This window comes from Apis cerana, linkage group LG2 (assembly GCF_029169275.1).
Source record: "Apis cerana isolate GH-2021 linkage group LG2, AcerK_1.0, whole genome shotgun sequence".
Taxonomy (NCBI): Eukaryota; Metazoa; Arthropoda; class Insecta; order Hymenoptera; family Apidae; genus Apis; species Apis cerana.
This window is the reverse complement of record NC_083853.1, coordinates 6,244,577-6,266,667: the sequence shown is the minus strand read 5'-3', so window position 1 is coordinate 6,266,667 and position 22,091 is coordinate 6,244,577. Positions and strand designations below refer to the sequence as shown.

General features: G+C 26.4%; 1 protein-coding gene across 9 annotated transcripts in view; it reads right to left on the bottom strand.

Moving 5' to 3' along the window:
• LOC107996788 (rho guanine nucleotide exchange factor 11) overlaps positions 1–22,091 on the bottom strand; it is a 36,289-nt gene that overhangs the window by 8,850 nt on the left and 5,348 nt on the right. For 4 of the 9 annotated variants that reach the window (XR_009828967.1, XR_009828968.1, XM_062071938.1 and 1 more), the window contains 17 exons: positions 21,253–21,302; positions 20,967–21,024; positions 16,200–16,432; positions 15,472–15,693; positions 14,598–14,846; positions 13,607–13,888; positions 13,447–13,536; positions 13,209–13,322; positions 13,023–13,121; positions 12,838–12,930; positions 12,570–12,763; positions 12,183–12,472; positions 11,908–12,087; positions 11,449–11,505; positions 4,596–4,731; positions 4,098–4,179; positions 3,820–3,872 (listed from right to left, as the gene is read on the bottom strand). Coding sequence is in view for 7 of the 9 variants with exons in the window: in XM_062071938.1 (XP_061927922.1) it covers positions 3,820–3,872; positions 4,098–4,179; positions 4,596–4,731; positions 11,449–11,505; positions 11,908–12,087; positions 12,183–12,472; positions 12,570–12,763; positions 12,838–12,930; positions 13,023–13,121; positions 13,209–13,322; positions 13,447–13,536; positions 13,607–13,888; positions 14,598–14,846; positions 15,472–15,693; positions 16,200–16,432; positions 20,967–21,024; positions 21,253–21,302 (2,482 nt within the window). In the remaining 2 variants the exon portion in view is untranslated. Of the gene's footprint in view, positions 1–3,819; positions 3,873–4,097; positions 4,180–4,595; positions 4,732–11,448; positions 11,506–11,907; positions 12,088–12,182; positions 12,473–12,569; positions 12,764–12,837; positions 12,931–13,022; positions 13,122–13,208; positions 13,323–13,446; positions 13,537–13,606; positions 13,889–14,597; positions 14,847–15,471; positions 15,694–16,199; positions 16,433–17,605; positions 19,713–20,966; positions 21,025–21,252; positions 21,303–22,091 lie in introns of those variants that run through there. The other 5 variants (XM_062071942.1, XM_062071943.1, XM_062071944.1 and 2 more) reach the window with 3 other exon arrangements.

Genomic DNA, 22,091 nt, shown 5'->3' with positions numbered 1-22,091 from the left:
AAAATTTTATTTCAGTCATTCTATATTTGAAAAATATTCTGCACTTGTATTTCTTTATATGTTATTTTATTTAAGAATAATATTAAAGTAATAATTTGAATTTATGTAGACGAAAGTAACAATTAGATTTTTGTTCTTTACCAATTGCCAAATTGAAAAATTATAAATCAATGAAATATTGAAAGTATTATTGGCATGCACAATTTAAATATTGAACATTTTTTCACCGAAGAAATTTGTCGAAAGCTGAATGAAAGAATACCGAAGAAACCTATAAAAGAATAAACACAGTTCTTCTGTTATTTTCTTTAATACATTTTTTGTTGATGGAAAAATAATTTTGAATAAATAAATTTTAAATCTAATTTAAAAAAGTTTGACTCAGATGTCTAAAAATACTAAATTCCAAATATTTTGATCTGTATTTACGTGGAATATTTAAGAAAAAATCTTTCATGAAAGATTTATTTTTATCGATTATCATTAACCACTCTGATAATCCATCGTCAATCCTATCATTAATAACATATAATAGATATCAAAATGAAACTTTTATCAATCAAAAAAACATGTTTATGATGTTTCATCATCACCCAAACTGCATGAATTCAAAAATTCTAAAAAAAAAAACAAGAATTAGATTTTAATTACAATTTTAATTACAATTTAAAATTGATCTAAGTTACGCGATGATTATATTTTCAATCATTTTATATTTTTTATATAAATAATACATTAAATATTAAATAGCTCTAATAATACATAATTAATAATAAAAATAATTTATATATATTTAAATGTATTAAATGAACAAATTAAAATGCATCTACTCTTAAATGCATTACCACGTTCATTGATGTAATGTCACTGATGTGAAATTACAATGACTATATCGCTCGTATGCACCTATTCCTATTGTCGAATAATCCGCGACAAACAATTTAACTCGTTCAGATTTTTTTGCAAAAGGTAGGATGAATAGATTTGTATTCTGAATAAATGAACTATAATGTGGAAAAAAGAAAAGTTAATTATAAGATAATAATTTCAATGATACTATCGTTAAAAAAATAATAAGTTTTAAAAATTTGAGATCGTAAAAACAATATGATAAAATAAACGAATTCGATGAATTCATAATTTAATACATGTGATAATGTAAAATAAATTCTATTTTATTTATAAATGATTGTGAAAAGTTGGTATAATTTATTCCTGTATTTTAATATTGCAATTAATAAAATTTTTCTAATTTTTAAATTGATTATTTCTCTTATAATATTATACTTTATTTATAGATATTTCAAAAATTTAATTTTTTTGTAAATATTTCAATATTATTATATATCGAGCAAGTGACATAATATTATGCACAGTTAAAACTAGTGACATTCAGATGCGTAGAATACGAATAATTTCAGCTTCCTTTAATTTTGTTAATTTACATATTTTTAGTCCATCGAATTAATGCTCTCTACAAATATGACCATGCATGTTTTATTTTTTAAATTTAATCATCTAAAAGTTAAATATAAATTCAATTTTCACTTCTTTATAACACAATAAACATACGATAAACTTATCACGTAACGATAAATTTAGAACTAATCATTTAAAAGATTTCAATATTCATTGTCCGAACAAAAGGCATTGAAATCACCGGAAAATGAATTTTAATTCTCTACATTTAATCATTATCTTCTTGTTAAAATTAAATTTTAATAAAAGCTTTAAAATTTTCTATAAAACTTTTTTCTATCTTTCTATTTGCCAATTAACTTTTTCACTATTTATTCTTGAATTATCAATAACAAATTCGATATCCTAAACGATCAATGACAAAAGATCCGCAGCGAAACCCATAATATTACAAAATTATATAAATTTCTCTGCGCATTTAAATATTGCCAACGTTTCACAATCATCATGTTTATCCTCCAATTAATGAAAAACCTTTTCTCATTCCCTCCAATATTCCAATGTCAGTGGTTGTTATTATTTAATTATTGTCGACTAAAGTTGCAATTAAAACGATCATAATTCCCATTAAGCGCCAACAATTGTAACAACGAAATCGTAACCACTTCTTCGACACGAGTTTAAGGATAATCGAAAATTGGAAATTCGTCTCGCATAAAAGAGGCGAATCCTCGATCGATAGACACGAGGATCGAGAGATCGACACGCTGACACGCTTCAGATGCCGGTTCTTCGCGGGAAGCACTAGTGATCGATCCAACCGGAAGTCGTGCCGGCGTCAACGGGAGGAAATCGCGAAACGAGACAGATCAGTGTTCGATGTGTTTCGGGTGTACGCGTGGGTGTTTCGTACTGTCGAAGCGACGCAATATCCATCCGCGGAATTGAACGTTTAACGTCAGACTGAAGGCCTTCTGGCTGGCATACACACCTTTGCCAGAGGAAGAGGAACGAGTCGAGTCTGCGCCGTTTGCACGTGGACGGGGATCTAGAGCGTCAAGAAGCGAAAAGTCACCGGTTAAGAAGCGTAGGACCCTGCCAAAAATCTATACACGGTGTGTCGGAAAAATTCCAGGGCCGAGTGAAACGCCGGGAATAGACGTTCCAGCTGATCTCTTGAACCGCGGCCGGATCGGTTACAACAATTGTAAGTTGGTCGAGTTGATCTGATACACACCAGTGAGCGAATCGGAGGAGAAGAAGATAGATTTATCAGTAAAATCGGATTTTATTAAATTTTCGAGGGATTTAAACGTGTTGAGATTTTTTGTTTGAAGCAGTCTTGAAAATGATTAGAAATTGTTAGAATAAAATAATATAAAAGAAGGTATTCGTGGTTTTATTTTTTTCATCGTATAAGATGTGGATTGTATGATAGTGTTATATACTATTTTAATAAGTGGATCAGTTTTAATATTATATTAAAGTGAAACATAAAAAACATATCAAAATTTACAGGTAAAGAACCTTTCTTTTATGATCATTCATGAATTTTGACATAAAGATTAAAAGTTAATTTAAGAAGTCTTAAAAGTCTTGAATTAGTTTTAAAAATACTTAAAATAAATTTTTAACAATCCAATTCTAATAATATTATTGAATTTGATTCTATTGTTTAAAATTGTAAATTATATTATTAATATCTTAATATTGTTATATCAAAAATATTGAAAGATATTTTTTAATATTTTTAAATTATAGATTAAAAATTACAATACATATAATAGAATTCAAGGGAAAAGAGAATTCATTATAATGCATTAATTAAAACTATCGCTTTATGAATTTATAAATAGTTTTTGCGAAATGAAATCTTGTGTACACCGAACCCATATTTTTCGGCAATTATTCATCGCGATATGTAGGCATCAATGTGAAATCCAAATTCGTTTGAAAATAGTGCCGATCTTCGTAACGTTTCTATTTTGGCAATTATACAATTGCGTAATATAGAAGCAGTGACAGTTTGACAGAGCAGTTGAAAACAGTTTGAAAAATAGTTTATTATTTCACATCGACAAGAGTGTGAGTGTATTCCATTAAAAGAATTTTTTTAATGAATTTTTTTAAATAACTTATATCTACGCTTTATCAATAATGAAAAATTAAAGCTTAAAATAATATTTTATTAGCTATTGATTGATTGATTGATTGATTAATAAGTTAAAATAAATAAGGAAAAATAAAACTTCCCTCACTTTTGAAAATTATAAGTTACTTCAATTTTTCTGGACAAAAGTATTTTTATATCTTTACATATATAAGGAACTTAGACAATTTATATAACTATACATACTTATCAATTATCATGCATATATCAAATAAAATATCTATACTCACTTCGTTTTAGAAAGATTTGGGTCGCTGGTCTTTCTCTTCTCTCGTAGCTGTCGCTGCAATGAAAACAGTTACAGTGATACTAAAAGATGCATACTATAGTGAATGCTAAATTAAGTTATCCGACATGAAACCTCGTTTCATTGAAATTTATTTAAAAATAAATTTCGCGAAACTCGACCGATATCTCGCGTGTCTCGAAATTTTAATTCGTTCGTTGAATCATCAGTTTACACGTTACGCTAGAGAAATTTTGGAATAGAAATTTTTAGAATTCTTACCTTGTGATGTATCCGCTCCTTGTAACTTTCAGACCTGTTTATGTTTGACGTCTTTGGCTTACTGGAAATATTTTGCTGCACCCTAAGTAATCGTAATTAATGAAGCGTAAATTAATATCTATAACAGAAATCAGCTAAGCAACTGCGATAAATGAAATGAAAACAACGCGTAAATATCAAATCATACTTTGGGAAAAAGATATGACGTTTATAGTGGAACAATTTTTTTTTAATCGGCGATAATGTGTATTAAATTAAACCAATCTTACTATAGAAATAAATAAAAAAATCATACGAAATAATAATCAAGATAAAAAAAATTGCTGTGATAAAATACGGATAAAAAAGAAAATAAGAATTTGATCCAAAAAAAACTCTTACAAGATGCGTATGTTTTTATTACGATTAAAAAAAAGAAAAAAATCGACGAAGTGATTAAAAAAATATATATATATATATATTCTTCTTAACGATTTCATGCAAATACAAAAAACATACATTTCTGAAATATCTTCCCGCGAGGAAGGATTGTCCATACTATCGGCGTGATCGGAGACTCCGCTGTAAGCGGAAATGCGTCCTCTTTCGCTACTACTACGCGCGTTTCCGGCTATGACGCCCCCGCGATGTTCTCCTGAAAACACGAAACAAATTAATGCATTCAGTTATTGTTTCAATACATACACTACTCTAAACACTTCATTAATTGCTAGTAAATATTAACATATGGTTAACTTTTATAGAATAAATGAAAATTAAGATATGATAATTTGAGTATCATGTATATTAATTATATTTTTCTTTCCTGTATTTTGTATTGTTTAAAATTTTTTCTATATAATTTTCAAACAGAATATCGATAATTTATTTTACATTACATTTATGGAATATTAAAATATATTTTAAGGATTTCGATAAAGTTTCGATATAAAATCGACTAAAAGAATTGCTTTCATTTTGGATTTATTATTATTTCATTTTTGTTGAAGAAACGAAAAATTCTAACAAAAATTTTAGAAAAAAAAATTACCGTAATAAAATCTATGACATAGTGCAGTTAAATTATTTTGATTCGCACGAATGCTTTACAAAAAGGCCATCACAGGTGTGTTACAAGCGAACCTATCGATTTTCGATATTATACTTTTGCTTACTTTCCCTTCTTGGTTAGAATGTTCTTTAGAAATGCATGAAATTTATAAAGAGTGGTTTGGAAAATGTAAACGAATTCCAACAAATATACGAACGACGTGTTACCGATATACTTCAATCTTAAAATAAAAGGTAGAATTCCACGTTAAAAATAATGAAAAAATATTTTCAAAAAGGATTCAAAAACAGTTATAACTTTTATAAACAGAAAAATGAAATTTCTAATGATATAAAAATATTGGAATTTGACACAAAAAATGATAAAAATTTGCTGCTAATATTAATTACTAAATCTTAATGCTAGAAATAACTATGACATTTTTTCTATTTCTGTTGGAAGTTATAAAATTATATGTAATTATAAAAATTAAACAAGAACATTCTTCTTCGCCTTAGTCATAGATTATAAAATAATTATAATTACAAGATATATTTAATACAAATGTATAAATTTTATTTAAAAATCACACGTAATAATATGAAAGAGCTGGCTTATCTCAATGATAATGGAAATGAAACGAATATTTCGATTTAACTATTTGATGCGAGCGGGCATCGAATTAACACGGGCCACGATGTCTGGCATTTCTCCAAGTATCCAGTCTTATGTGGAGGCTTATCAGGTAAGGAATGCGGCTCAGGGTAAAAGCAGATCATGAGAGTGTATGCAGAGAGGGTAGTAACATTTTAATCTCAAGCTAAGCAAATATACAAATCAAAATCGATTTATTACATCAAAAATAGGTCGTAAATCAAAGGAATTATATTTTTGCGTCCTCTAACAACGAAAAAATAAACTAAATTGACAAAATTAATATTTTTACGACTAATTTATATTAATATTCTACATTCATCCATGATTGTCAGTTTGAAATTGATCGAAGAAAATTTCGCGACCATTCGGTTGCGCGAAGAAAAATAACCGATTATTCGATAATAAGTAAATTGTTTTGCCAACAGCTGTAGGGGCTAAAAGGCTATCACTTGCTAAATTAACATCCGACAATATAAATTCAGCCGTTACTGTCACACTTTTTTTTTATAAATCTTTTTTAAATCAACGAGAAGGAACGATATTATGGACGATATTAATATCATGAATTAATCACAGTTGATCGAGCAAAATTTAAAAATTCGATCAGCAGAGCAGATAAATTGGAGCAAAACTGTCAATGATATCATCAAAGGCCACGAATGTCAGCATTTCACTAACTGGGGGAAAAGTTAAATGGCTGAATAAATATCCAATGAAGGTTCGTAACACCTAAAAATACCATCGTAAAAAAGTTGGTGCTCTTGAACCCCGTAAGCAGACAGATAGTTATAGATCAGCAGGGGTAGGTATGCTGAGGGGATGCAACGAAGGAAAAGCCTAAAGTCTCGAGTATTTTTAGATAGGGCGATGTAGGCGCGTGTCGCAGAGGCCGGAAACCGTTTTGTGGGCCCCTCCTTCCCGTTTTCTTCTTCGTTGTCGTTGTCGTCTGCGCTCGTGCCGCGCGAGATCTATCTTATTTTCCTTCCTTTCATTCCAATGCATACTTGGCATATAGTTACAGCAACGACAACCATCATTCGTCAAATAAAGTTTCCTAGCCAGAAAAGAAAGCCCGGCGATTGAATTATTGGAAAAACTTTTTCAATACAATCCTTCTCTTCATATTTTTCTGTGGTACTTTAAAAAATCTATATCTTAATATGCGGATAGAAAGAAAAAGAAAAAGAATGAGAGAGAGAGAGAGAGAGAGAAAGAGGATTTTATCTCGTGCATTTAATCAAAACTATTACAATTTGATATTTGAAATAAAATAATGAATGTTAATAACATCATGCAGAATTTTTATTTTTATATGTATATTTTATTACCACTATATTGCATCGATATTATCGAATCAAAAAGTTTTGTAAGTGGAAAAAGAGAATTTAAAATTTAAAATATATTTTCATAATACAAAAGATTCATTCCTAAAAAGAAAAAATACGATTTACAATTCATCTATATAGACACGTGCGATTTCCAGTACATCCTGATCTAATTTTGTCTAGACATATACTATTTGTATAGTCGCAAGATTCTGTTTATGAGATATCTGACGGACGAACCCCAACGATGTAAAGAGAATTATCATCAATAACTGTACGAAGAGATGTAACGAAAATTTGTGAACATATCTGGGAAAATATAAAACTGACGGTAAAAAATTTCCATTGGCTTGTCAAATCTTAACAGATTCAATTTTTTTTCTGTCATTCTATCGAAACTTTCCTTCATACAGGAGAAACATCTGAAGAAAGTTCGAAACTTTTGACGTTACTAATAAAAATTCGATCAATCAGTTTACCAATGTCCTATCAGTCGAAACTTTCAAATATATTCGATTTTTAGAAGAATTTTAAAGATTGATATATAATTTAAAAAAATCTTTTTAAAAATATTATTACTCAAATTTGTAATGGACATAAGATCTAACGAAACTTGTTTTCGAAATTATTTTGAATCTTTCAAGATGCAAATCTTTCAAAGTCCTATATTTTTATACGATTAAACAGTACGAAATGTAATATTAACTATGTATATTTGTATCATTTCGTTTATCAAATGAGTAGAAATGAGAGAATTATTAAAAACAAACCTGTCTCTTTTTCTACGCCACTAACTTCCTTCGTACCGGTATTTTCAGACTTGCTCGAAACATTAATCTCATCATAAAATGCACTGTCGTTCAAGTTTTCACAACACGTCGATACATTGAGACGATCTAAACCGACTATCAAAGCTGTTTCTATGATGTCGTTTGATTCGCGTGTCTTTCTCACAGCGGCAAAAGTCTCCCAAACTTTGACGGCGGCTTTGCTCATGTGTGGCACACAAGTTCTCTGTTTGATCGTCTTCAGTTTCGTTTTCTTCGCAACTTTATCCTTGCTGACTTTCTCGAGCACCACAGTTGAACCTAATCCGATAGATACATTTTTTTTCTACCGTTTCTCGCAATCGAACATTTATAATCCACTTGAAATTCGAAGAAATTTTACTCGCATTTAATAAATAAAAAAAAAAAAATCATGTAAAATTTATTTCAATTATTTTATTCTGAAAATTTCTCGTAATTTAATTAAATATTTTTCTATCGTTTCATTTTTGCGAATCATAAAATAAAGCATAGGCTTCTTTTCATTTACAATTGGATTAAAACCTGAAGAATTTTCCATTCTAAAATTAATTTATCTTTATCTTTTATCTTCGCAAACAATTAATACATAAGAATACACAAACTTATACAAATTTTTTAATTGGCTATTTCAACTATCTTCGTATTTCTCCATAAACGTTGCGATAACGCGATATCGAAACGACGATAACGAATATTCGGTGAAAACTATTTAACCATTAGAATCGCGTAATTGCCCCAAAAATAAAAAAAAAAATAAAAAAAAAATGTCTAAATTGTTTTGAAATAAAACGCGTCTACAGGAGCTTCTTCGATCCAAGCAGATTATTAAATATTCACGCGATCTTTACCGTCACCCTTCAGCTTCCGATTGAATCTGTTCCTGCATCTCTCCGAGGAAAGCCTGAAGCTAGCAAACCCAGAGATCAGGGGTGAGGGGTTAGTGGTCGTTGGGTAAGGGTTGCAGTCTGGTTCCCCCTCCAAGGGATCACGCAACTGTTGCACCTCGACCATGTGCACACCTCGATGCTCCACTACCGAGAAAATGATAATCGACACGGTGTTTCTATACTTCTCGCGGCAACAACCGAGCTGACACTAATTTCCCTCGAACTCGCGCTCGCTTCTTTTCCGCGGAGACTGCCGTTGGTTTCCGGTTAAAACCCCACCAGAACGATCCCCCGCTCGTTTCACAACCACGTTTAACCGCGTTCGTGTATTCACAAATGTACACGGTGTGCGTGTGATTCTGATTTTCGAAGGCCCTCCGATTTAACCCTCGGGGAACATCAAGGACGATCTTCGCGTTCAAGATATTGATGTATTTAAAGTCATTCTTAAAGGGTAGCTCTCCTCTTACAACACGAGGAGGTGTTACTTGTCAGATTCTTGATTTCTTCTTTGTTCTATATTGGTTCAATGGCTGTGGAAATTCTGATGAGGAGAGTAATTATCGAGGAATCCTTTCTGGTTTTGTTAAATCTCTTTTTTCAAACGTTTTCATATGTGCGCTCGTTAATTTTATGAATGGAAATTTTTATAAAATTCGCGTATTTAATGAAAAAATAGATTGCGCTAACAATATTATATATGTAAAAAGTTTCTGAAGTATTAAAAAATTTTAAAATATATTATAAAATTTCTAAAAATTAAAGTTAGACAATGAAGTTATGAAAAATATAAAAAAAAAATGAATATCAATAATATAACTCGATTAATTTTTATGCACAAGTGAGAAATTTTATATTAAAAAATAGTGAATTTATATTATATTTAAATTTTATTTAATGTGAATATGGTAACAAATTATTAATACACCCTGTGAATATGAATCTATGTAAAATATCTATATAAGTGAGATTTTAAGTTTGTTTCGTGATTTCCTCTCCTCTATTCTTCCTTCCTTCCTCTTCTCTTTTATAAATTCATTAGCATACAGCCAACACACTCGTTTTGCGAAACTTTCTTATCGAAGAACGCGATTATTGTAACAATAGTGCTTGATAAAAACCACCTACACTCTGCTTCAAGCACATAAACTATCGATTATGTATTTCAACATTGACACTGTTCCCTTTAATCTTTCGATTTAAATAATGAAATAAATATTGAAAAACGCAAAAATATCCTTCATTAATATTTATAATTTCAAATAATTTAATTACTAGTTGCAATAAAATTCGTAATGCATCCACTATAAATTGAAATGAAATTCTCAATATTTTTGTAACGAATCAATATATTTTTTTAAAACATGCATATTTTCACGAATAAAGTCTTATCAAATTAGCATACTAATAGCTAAAAGAGGATGTCGATAAGAATCACTGAAAACCGTGACAGTAACTTTTCTTCAATATTTTAATTTTTACTAATACGTATACACTTTTTTCACAACTGATAATTGCTTTGATTTATTTTATTTTTTTTATTAAAAAAAATGAGATTCACTATTGATTTAAAACAAATATTAAATGCTTCCAACAAGACAAACAATTATAACAATGGCTGACAAGTGACCTACGTTCATTAAAGAACGCCTCGATCGAAATGAAGACAGTAAACTTTGAGATAACGGATAACGAAAAAAAGAAAAAAATATACGACTATACTTACGTAGTTATACAAGCATGCGTAATTGCGACAAAGTACAATGTAATAAAAAAACATTGCAAATGGATATGAATATTGTCGCATCAAGAAAACTCTTATTTAACAAGAAATTGTATTCTCATATATTATATATATATATATAAGAGAAAATTGATTTCAAACTAATGAAATTTCAATAAATGAATAATTTAAGTTTTTTAAATATTGTAATTATATTATTTTTGATAATTAATTCCTATTTGATTAAATTTTTGAGATAATGCATAATTTTAATATAAATAGTAAAGTATAAATTTTAGTATAATAATAAATATTTACAGTTTAAAATTATTTATGATACATCATGCATAAAATTAGTAAATTTTGTTTTGAAAAATATATTACAATTAATGATGCTTAATGAATACGTATAACGTACGCATAACAAATTAATATGGATTAATATGAATATATTTTTATCGTATATAAAAAAAATTGCTTATTACTTACTTTCCATAAATTAATAAATTATAAAATTATCAATACTTTTATTTAAAAAGTAAAAATTTTAAAATAATTTCAAAATATATTTAAAATATATTTAAAAATATATTTAAAAAATATATTTATATTTAATAATTAAAAACAAAATAATAAGTTTTATATTATGAGATACAAAATATTAAAATTTATATTCTGTGAATTTGACTTTGAAATTATAAAATTATTATGTATTAAAATATGAAACATAAGACTAGTTATATTTTATATACGACACAAATTATTTAATAAAAATTGCATAAATAATAATTTTAATATAATAATATGTATAGTTAAAATTTTCATATGTTAATTATATGATATAAAATAAAAAAATGGATAAAAAAATATTATTTCTAATGTTATTTGATTTAATAGTTTATATAAAATATAAAACTTACCATTTTCGCCATCTGTCAATGCACCAGTATCTTCTTCACTTCTTTTAATTTTATCAACTGTAACATTAAATATTAAAAAAATAAATTATGTAGGAAAAATATGTTTATAAATTTCATTTATAATATATGTATATATGAAAAAAAAGAAAAAAAAAATATTTTTAAGATGATAGTGTTTTTAAGTTTTTTTTATAATTTACAGATCCTAGAGATTCGCGAAATTTTTATATATACAAGTGAGAAAAAATTTAATATTCATCACTTTATATATATATATATATATAAAACATATTTTTTTTTCTTCAAATTTAAAAACTGTTTAAATATTTATATTCAATATTATAAATTTAAATTTTTAAAAATTAACAATAAAAAATTATTTAGAAGTTCGTGATAAAAAATATTTTAAGTTGTTTTAATTAATTAACATATAGAATATATTACATCTGAATTACTCACCATGAAGCATGTGATTTTGAGAATGGTGATGATGATGTGATGATGGTGGTTTTCTTTCAGGTCTGATACGTTCCATCAATTTGCTTATACGATCATTACCTCTTTCTTTTCTAACCAATGGTCCTGGACAATTTTCTTCTACTACACGAACACATTGACGATGAACACTTAAAGAACAATCTGTAATAAAAAAAAATTTTTTAAATTCTATTCATGTCTATAATATATATATTAAATTTATATTTTTTAATTTATGAATATATCAGTTTACCTACCACTACATAAATATCCTTGAGGTCCAATTCCACCAATGATAAGTTGACAATGATTGCAATAGGTAATAGTGAAATATTGATGAGCTACAAAATGATGACCTCTGATTGATATTTTTCTTGTTTTTCCCGTAAGTAAACGCGCTTTGAGATTTGACTTATCTTTTGCGACAAAAGTAGGTACTCGATCAAGCGATAGTGGTCGGACTTGAAAAATTTTTGTTAATATTGTTGCCAAACCAGCTGCTGTTGTAAATTGTCGCAAATCTACATGTTCTTTTTCAATATCTTCTCTGAAACATTATTTAAAAAAAGTAAGTAACATTAAATGAAACTAACATTATTAAAATACTAAAAATAATAAATAAAGTTCTTTATAAATAAACTTACAAATAAGGCTCCATTTTAGGTAAGAGGTATGTTTCTATAATTTTTGTTTCTCGTGTCTTATCAGATGCACTTTCATCCAATTGAGCATCACTTGGACCAAATAATGTACCTAATCCAGCAGTTCTCTTTTGTTGAAAATCTGTTAGTTGCTCATTTAATTCTTCTTTTGCACGTGTACGTGCTTTCCAAAAAATCTAAGAAAAATGTAATATTTTATATTATATGTATATATATTAAATTAAATAAATATTATATACGAAATACATACTTTTCGTAGAATTTCTTCCTTATCAGATTCTTTCAAAAGAACATCATCTATTTCGTGTGCTACATTTTCGTCTACATTATGCAGACGAAGAGGCTATATAAAAAATAATTTCGAATTAAATATATATTGCTCGTATAAAAATATATACATATATATATGTATTATATTTTTATCAAATTACTTACTGCACCAGGTACTAAAAAACTAGAATGAATTTCATATGCCCATTTCCTCATTTCCTTTGCATTACCTTCTTTATACAGATCCGTTACTAAATAGAACAACTAAAATAATATAAACCATTTTAAATAAATTTATATGATGAAAATAAATATTTAGAAAAACTCTTAATATATGTATGCAATATTTACCAGACTGGAGGGATCACTATTTGATAAAACATAATTAATAAATACAGCAAGATGTGCATGATGTCCCCATAATCGGGATAAAGATTTAAATGGACCATGATCTTCTAATTGCCCCTAAAATGCCAATTAATTATGAAGTATTTATTAATTATAAAATAATCATATAAATTACTATACTGGAAATAAAAAAAAATGTATATGAATATATAAATAAGAAATATATGAATATAAAACTCACAACTTCTTGATCACTCATATCATCATCTTCCATTGACATGATTGGCTGCTGTAATGTTGGCAATCCAGGAATACTTTCATTTAATATTGTCTAAAACAGGAAAATATATGGATAACTAATATAGATTATTTAAATATGTCATCTATGATAAAAATCTTACATCATTGATAGTAGAGCCAGAAGTATCATTTCCTGGACTAGCAACTGGATATGGTGGAGGTGGAGTTCCTGGAGGAGTGATATGAGGTAATTCATCTATGTCAATATCACTATGCCTTACATGCCTTGGAGGAGAAAGATCATTCATTGATTCTGATGCTATTAAACGTCTACTAGCTTCTGATGGAGAAATAGTTGTAGTTCCTAGTTGTTCTGGACTGGATTTTGTTCGTTGGTGCTTATTAAGTGAATTTGAGGAACCCAAATTTGCACCCTGTGAAAGCTATAAGAAAATCAAATATATATTTATTAAATGATAAATGGAATTTTATTAACAGCAATATAAAAATGGAATAAATATTTAATTCATTATGCAAGAATATAATAAAATATACTACATAAATTTCATTACATAATTAACATATATAATATAATTTTACATATAAGAATTGCTAAAAATACTGCAATCACAATAATTTAAATAAAACATATGTTTATTAAACAACATTATTAAACAAATATTTAAAGATATATACTACATGAACATACATTATAAAATCACATAAACTATAATATTCAATACATATCACAAACATATTTAAAAAACATTATTTAATGAATTACTTAAAATTAGTCTAGCAACACTTCGGTAAATAAGCACAGCTTCTGAAATATAATATTTATTATGAATTTTTGGTATAGCTACATATAAAATAAAAATACTTGCAAATGAAGCATAATAAAATATTAATATAACATATAATATTTATTTATCATTTATTATAATTATCATTAAATATATTAAATGAAATAAGAAATTTGATGAAGTTGATAAAACATCTTTAAATGTTTAAGAATATAAAAAAAAATAATTGTTCAATAAATGAAGAGTTATTTATAGAAGTATACATTTCACGACTATGTGATACTTCCATTTTACCATGCATTTATATAAATTATTTATTTAATGACTTAGCGATTAGACTACTTACAGAGTTAGGTATGCCATGACTGGTGGTTGAGGGCGTTAAATGAGTCAACAGTTGACGCTCCAGCTCCAACTGGGCTACGTGGTGCGTATTTGTAGTAGGCGGAGGTCTGGGAGGCAATGGTGGCGGAGACAGGCTTTGCATGGACAAGGATTTACGAGATGGTAGAGGCGGTGGTACATCACCACTGCAACTACTCAAGGGTGAATAATAACCCGGGGAACACGAGGTGTTTGTTACCAACGAGCAAAGCTGTAAGACACAACAAAAGCTGGTTAGATAAAGTTAGCAAAAGCTTAAATACATCCCTATATGACTGCATTTGAAAATTTCAATCATAATGCAAGCACATATTATATGAAAATTGTATTCGTACAATTTAAAAAAGTACACATAACTTACAGAAGCAGAATATAGGTTTTTTTATTTTTTTTATTTAACTATATTTTTTATACTGTGAACAATTAATATAGATAAAAAATTATTGAATTAATTAATAATTAATTAAAAAACTTATATTCGTACTTTTATCATTATGCTTTCTATTCATAAAAATAAACATTTCAATAATATCATGCTGAGCAACTATTAAATACACTGAACAGCATAAACTGTAATTGTCGAACACTGACATAAAAGCAAGGCACAATAAAATATATAGGGATATAAATGTTAATAAATATAGCATTAAAACTAATTCAAATATTCATGAATAAGATTATGAATAATAACATAATATTTATGATATAATATATGCATAAACAACTATAATTTACTGATATAAAATTGATGCAGGATATTAGTGCAATAAATAGAAATTTTCAAAATAATTTGAGCATATTATTAAAGCACGCTATAAAGGAAAAATATATCATACCTGTTCATTAGTAGTAATCGCAGCTAGTTGTTCCTGCATAGTGCGCACCCTTCTTTCGGCACCCGCCAATTCTGTTTGTAGTGATACAACATTAACATTACCACTACCAGTGCTGGCTTTCGCAAGTTCACTACGAAGCTTATCAACGTAACTTTGTTCTTTCTCCAACATAAGCTGGAATGTATGAACGCGCTGAGTTTCCATTTGTCGCTTTTTCTCGTGCTAAAAGAATATATATAAAATTAATATTTATTTATAAAAATTTACATTAATATTTACAATTTGCATTATATTACATATTTATATTTTTTTCTTTTTTTTTAATTATAGTTTTTATTCAAAAAAATTAAAAAATCTAGATATATAGAAAATATATAGAAATATTATTTCTTTTAAAAATTAAATATTGAATATTAATGTTAAATACACAAATAAAGAAAATAAATATAATTAATACATTATATATATATAATAATGATATATTAAATTATTTATTATTACATATATTATATCATTTCAGATAATCAAATAGATGATAAAAAATAAGAATTAGTAAATTAAAAAAAATATATATTAAAAAATTTGTTTTTTCAGAATACATCATTATATATTATCAGAGTAAAAAACTCTCATTTAAGTATTATATTATAAAAACATCAAAATATTATTTATTAATTAATGTATGAAAGATTGTTTTTTTTTTCCTTTTATAAAAAATTTAAACTTACATCAACGGGTTGAGGTCCTGTGATACGTGCATTACACGGCGCGCCTGGAGCAGTCGACGCCCTATGTAAAGAAGTCGCTGGTTGCGAGGGTGATACCATTGTGGTACCGGCTGATAAACTAACTGGTCTCTGATGTCCACCCGCAAGACCAACTTGTAACCCTGTGGCCGTCGTCGCCGCGCTGCTCGTTGCAACTGGCTTCTGCTGTACCGTCAGTACCACCTGCGTCGAAGCTGCAACAAGAGTTCAAGGACGATGATTAGTCACCTTTCGCATACCTTCGCCGGTCCTTCCCCCGCGTTTGACCCTCCACCTTTCTTTTAAGAGCTGCTCGAACGGTCACAACTTGTATTTTCTTTTAAGATTTAGTCTCTTCTCGATTTCTATACGTGTTCTATCTCTGATCTATACCTCTTAGAAATATTTTATACTTTCTCTATTTTGATTTTTAAATTTTATATTATCTTAAACATGTTAAAATTCTAAAAAAATTAAATTTTTTTAATTAAATTAAAATCTTTTTATATATTTCTATGTATAAAAAAAATTGTATGTATATGTTTTTTTCTTTTTAATTATTTTTACGTATTCGATAAATGATTATTCGATTTGAAGAATATGAATTTTTTGCATACTATTGTATTAACACAATTAAAAAATCGTAAAATTATCATCAAAACAAATTTATCATCATCGTATTAAATCTTGATCATTTTTATAATTTAAATTTTTTACGTAGAAATATAAAGAATCAAATATCTATTCGATAATGAATTATTTATCTTAAACTACATATCTAAATTATTGTGAAATTCTTTATTTAATCTTATCAATAAAAAAAAAGAGAATATTAAACCACTCTTTCACTAGATCACAATCACGAATAAAAGTACAAGATGAACAAAGTACAATTGTCATTCGAATAGAATAATGTTTACATGCTATAGCTATACGATAATTGCAAATCTAGTTTCTTCTTACACTACCAATGACTCATTCCTACTCTTAGTTAAGACATATGACGTCATCTTCTTTTTCTAATTCTGGAAATCCATGTTTGTGCCAAAAAATTAATTAATCAAATTTTAAAGATGAATACGCAATTCAGATTTCGAAAACTAAAATGTATATCTTCCTCATTCTTGCTTAAACGAGCACTCTGAAAATATGCAAAATTTCTCAAATATTTGCATTTTTGAAGAACAGGGAAATATAAATATTATTCAAGGAACACTGCAATTCCACATAATTTGTAACAGATACAATTTTGTATTTTTCTTTTATAAGGAATTGTGAAAGATAATCGTTCGAAAAAGAAATAAAATTCCAACGAACAATAACCTGTCTCTTAACGATAAAATTACATAATTGTGAACATGAAATATTTAAGGTGCAGCTGAAAATACCAGAGTATGCTTTTGCACGAGCTTTCTTCCAAGCTTGCCTCAGGTCGTACGTGGTTCGCCTCTTCATATAGATACACAGATCGATGAGGACAAACACATCCGAATTGGTAATAATCAATTCGAATAAATTTTCAAAGATTCAAGGATTTAGAATTTTCTCAGCGACATATACCACAAGCATTGAGAGCCGTGTCGTACATGAAACTGCGTAAAACGATCGGTGACGACCGAGGCGATCCAAGGAACAGTAAAGACATTCGTACCGAGAAACTTGGCCCCAGGTGCGTGTATTAATATGAATGACGAGATTCTTATGTTTACACGCGCGTGTACGACTAATCTCCGATATATGACCAGGCCTCTCGTCATTTGACGATACATTGCAATAACATAGTAAATCCATTCTAATATTATTATTTTTTTTAGATTTTACAAAGATTTCGATTAGACGAATTACTAAGAAATGGAGGTATTTCTATCGTTTTGATTTTCCTATTGTAACACACACACGAGATCCCTTTTATGTTCATGTTTCTTGGCAAAGCATATCTCTTTATGTTAATTTTTGTTGTATATATTATGCAATCATAATTAAGAATTAATAATTATTTAAATAAATTATTTAAAAGAAAAAAAATTTATGCATTCATTATTCTATAGATTCCTAGATTTCAATTTTTTGATTGCAAAATTTACAAAATTATACTAATTATAAACAATTATTTTTATAAAAACTTTTATTATAAATGAAATAAATAATAAGACAAATATAAGTAAATTTTATAAAAAAATAGTTTGGGAAAAATAGTTAAATAGCTAAATATTTAAAACATTTATAATTTAGAATAATGACTTTGGAAAATCCCGAACGAAGAATTAACTCAGTTGTAAGTGACTGTGATTTAACGATCAGCTGCGAATCTTCTCGTATTCTGCATATGTACGCTTTTCCTCATAAAAATCTTTTTTATTTATTTTTACAAGATAAAATTTACTTTAGCAAATAAGATTCTAACATGGTTCATATCTATTAAAACCAGCCTATTTCAGTAAAAGCTTATATCATCTTATTTCCTATCTTTTATAGATTTGTTTTTAATATTTTCATATCGAATATATGTAAATTGTAATTTTATGATATAATTTAGCATGCATACGAAATCTTTATTATTTATATTTATTAAAAAATCTTTGTAGAACTAAAAATATATAGAACTTCGTGGATTTAAAATATTCATAAATTCAATCATAAATAAAATCTGAATACAAATTTTTATCATGAAATGATTATAACTATAACAATTAGTACTTTAAAAAATTATAAATTTACACGCTTAAAATTATTTCAAAAAAAAAGAAAAATTCGAATCTTAATCACTATAAAACTTTTTTTTATAAGAAACTAAATATTGTAGAAATCTGCAAAAACTTGAAAAATACTATTTTTATAAAAAAAATGTTTTTCTATTAAAGTTACCCAATACATAGCCATTATGACAAACATTTTAATATGAAAAAAATATGATTTTAATAATATATATATATATATTTTTCTCTTAAATTTTTTTATGAGTTTTTCATATTCGTTCTATACATTTTCTATACATTCTAATACTTTTTAATTAATGTTTAATAATGATAATTAAAGAATAAATAAACATAGAATATAAAGTAAAATCGAAACTATTTGCTTTTTAGATAAAGAAAGTTATTTATTATTTATTACTTCATCTCGAGCAACTAATCAAAACGTGACAAAAGAAAAGAGATAACGATTTGAAATAACTCTCTCGTCTCTGCATACTTAAAATAACAAAATTTTATGAATTATAGTATAGTTTTAGTACGATCAAAGAAATAATCATTATGTTACCTGAATTGTTAGAAGAAAGAAGACAGATTCTATGAACGGTCACCGCTATAAACTCACATGCTTACATCACTGAAAACATCGTCATAGAAGCTACATTTACGTTGGAGTACCCAACATAAAACTATTGACAATCATTTGCAATCTTTATAAATGTATCTTTTCGCAAATATAACAAAGAAACAAAAATTCTATATTTTTTCTTTTCCATTTTATGATATATATTGTTATATTTATATATTTTAATATTTTTTTGATTTACCAAAAAAGAAAGAAAGATTAATCAATAAAATTTTGTTTATTTAACATGTTGATATAACATCAACAATTTTTAATTACATATAGAATTTCTTTTCTTCTTTGCAAACTTTCTTCTTTTTTTTGCGCAATGATATAGCTTCAAATTAAATTGCATTGTCCAAATCGATCAGTTTTACGGCTCAATTTCGATAAAAGCTTTCCAGATGTGGACATACTTCGACAACATTTAATTAAGCAGTTTGCGCATGAAAAAATAAAAAAAAATTGTAAAGCAATTTGATTCTACTTTTACTCGATTTCGCTTAATTCAAGAAATTTTTGTAAGAGCTAAAGTAAATGAATTATAATTTAATTATTAAATAATTATCAAAATATAATTTAATTCAACTAGGAAATTATTAATTTAAATAAAATACTAATTTAATAATTTATAATTAAAATGCTATTAATGTTTCATTAAATGTACAATAGTTTGTTCAATTTACTTATTTTTGTTTCCTTCCATATTTAATTAATTTTTTAAATTATTTTTATTATTTTAATTTATATTATTCATAAAATATTTTTATTATCATAACAAAGATATCTATTTTATTATTCTTTTTTATTTAATTACTTTGTAAATTTTGTAATATATAACATTCTTAATTCTTTATCTATTTTTATAAAATACAGGTTAACGGCCGATAGTATGGTAGATTGAATTACATGCATCCCTTGTGATTATCAATGACACATAAGAATAGCTTGCAAAGTATGAAGCACCCTATGTGTACATATATTATAAGCTTACTAGAGAAACTATGTGTATAAAAATGCTCAATCGACAGGAAAATTCTGTCATGAAGAAAAAATTACTTCTAACTTTGTATTTATTAATATATGAAAGAATTATTATAAAAAAATTAGAATAAAAAATATCAATAAAATATTAAATAATAAAATTCCATAATTACATTGAATAATAAATATTATCAATAAACTGAAATATTCAAAATTACTAAAAAGTAATCTTTGTACAATAAAACTAGCATTCTTTTTTGTAAGAAAGAAAAAAGATACTTTTAAATATTTTAACATTTATACAGTGTTCTATTCTATATATGTCGGTTTCTTTGCATAAGAACATTTATTCCGTTTCGTTGCCAAATAACATGTCTATATCTTGGAAATAAAAGAGAAAAGAACAAAAAAGAGGCCGTAGAAAAGAAAGAAAGTATGTAAACTTACACTTTATGAGCTGTACAACATCCGTATGCGTGGACTGCATTACATTCACGCCGTTAACCTGAAAATACCAATCATGGTTATAAATAATGAAAATATAACATGGCAAATATATATTTTGTAAACGTGAATAATTTAAATTCACATGATATATATATATATTAATTATTTAAATTTAAAAATTACATTTATAATTTAAATTTAATCAATAATTTCATGGGAATATATCTTATTATTACTTTATATCTTGGTATTATTTTACAATAATGTAAATTCGAAACAAACTTACCTTGATGATTTTATCGCCCGCGTGAAGGCCTGCTCTTGCAGCTGCACCACCTACAATATATTATTATTATATAACTCTTTTTTTAATAAATTAATAACGATAATAATTGTGATTTTGTGTAAAATTTAGTATAAAAAAATATGTTGATTTATATTTATTACAAATTGTTATAAATTATTATTATAAATTAAGATAAATTTTATTTTTTAATATATTTAAAATATGTACTATGGGAAATAAGAATAAGATTATTGTGAGAAAACATAGATTATGATCTGAATCACATTATATATTATTATATTATTATTATATATTATATTTTCAAAAATATAATAATATATAAAATATAAAAATATAATTTTCTTATTATTTAAATATAATACATTTAGTAATCAATTTAAAAGTTATACAATAAAATATAACTTTATATTATTTAGAACAAGCTATTTTAAGTAGCAGAAATATTATTATAAAATGTTGTTTGAAGAAAAAAAATTAAAAATTTTGAAATTTATTAATTAAAAAATATATTATGTTCAACAGAAAAATATTCATATAAAATCTAATTTTTATAATTTATTAAAATTTTTAAAATATGAAAAATAATAAATATAATCACATACTAATAATTATATCAATTCCTTATAATTACAACTTAAAATATATAACAAAAATATATCTAATTTTGTGATTATTTATTAAAAAGCAGAATATATTCACACTCTGAAATTTTTTAAAAGATTTAAATACCTTGTAGAATAATCAATTGATCTAGTCAAGAAGATTTTCACATTTATCACGATTAATGTATTATCACAATTTTATGTTATGTTATGTTT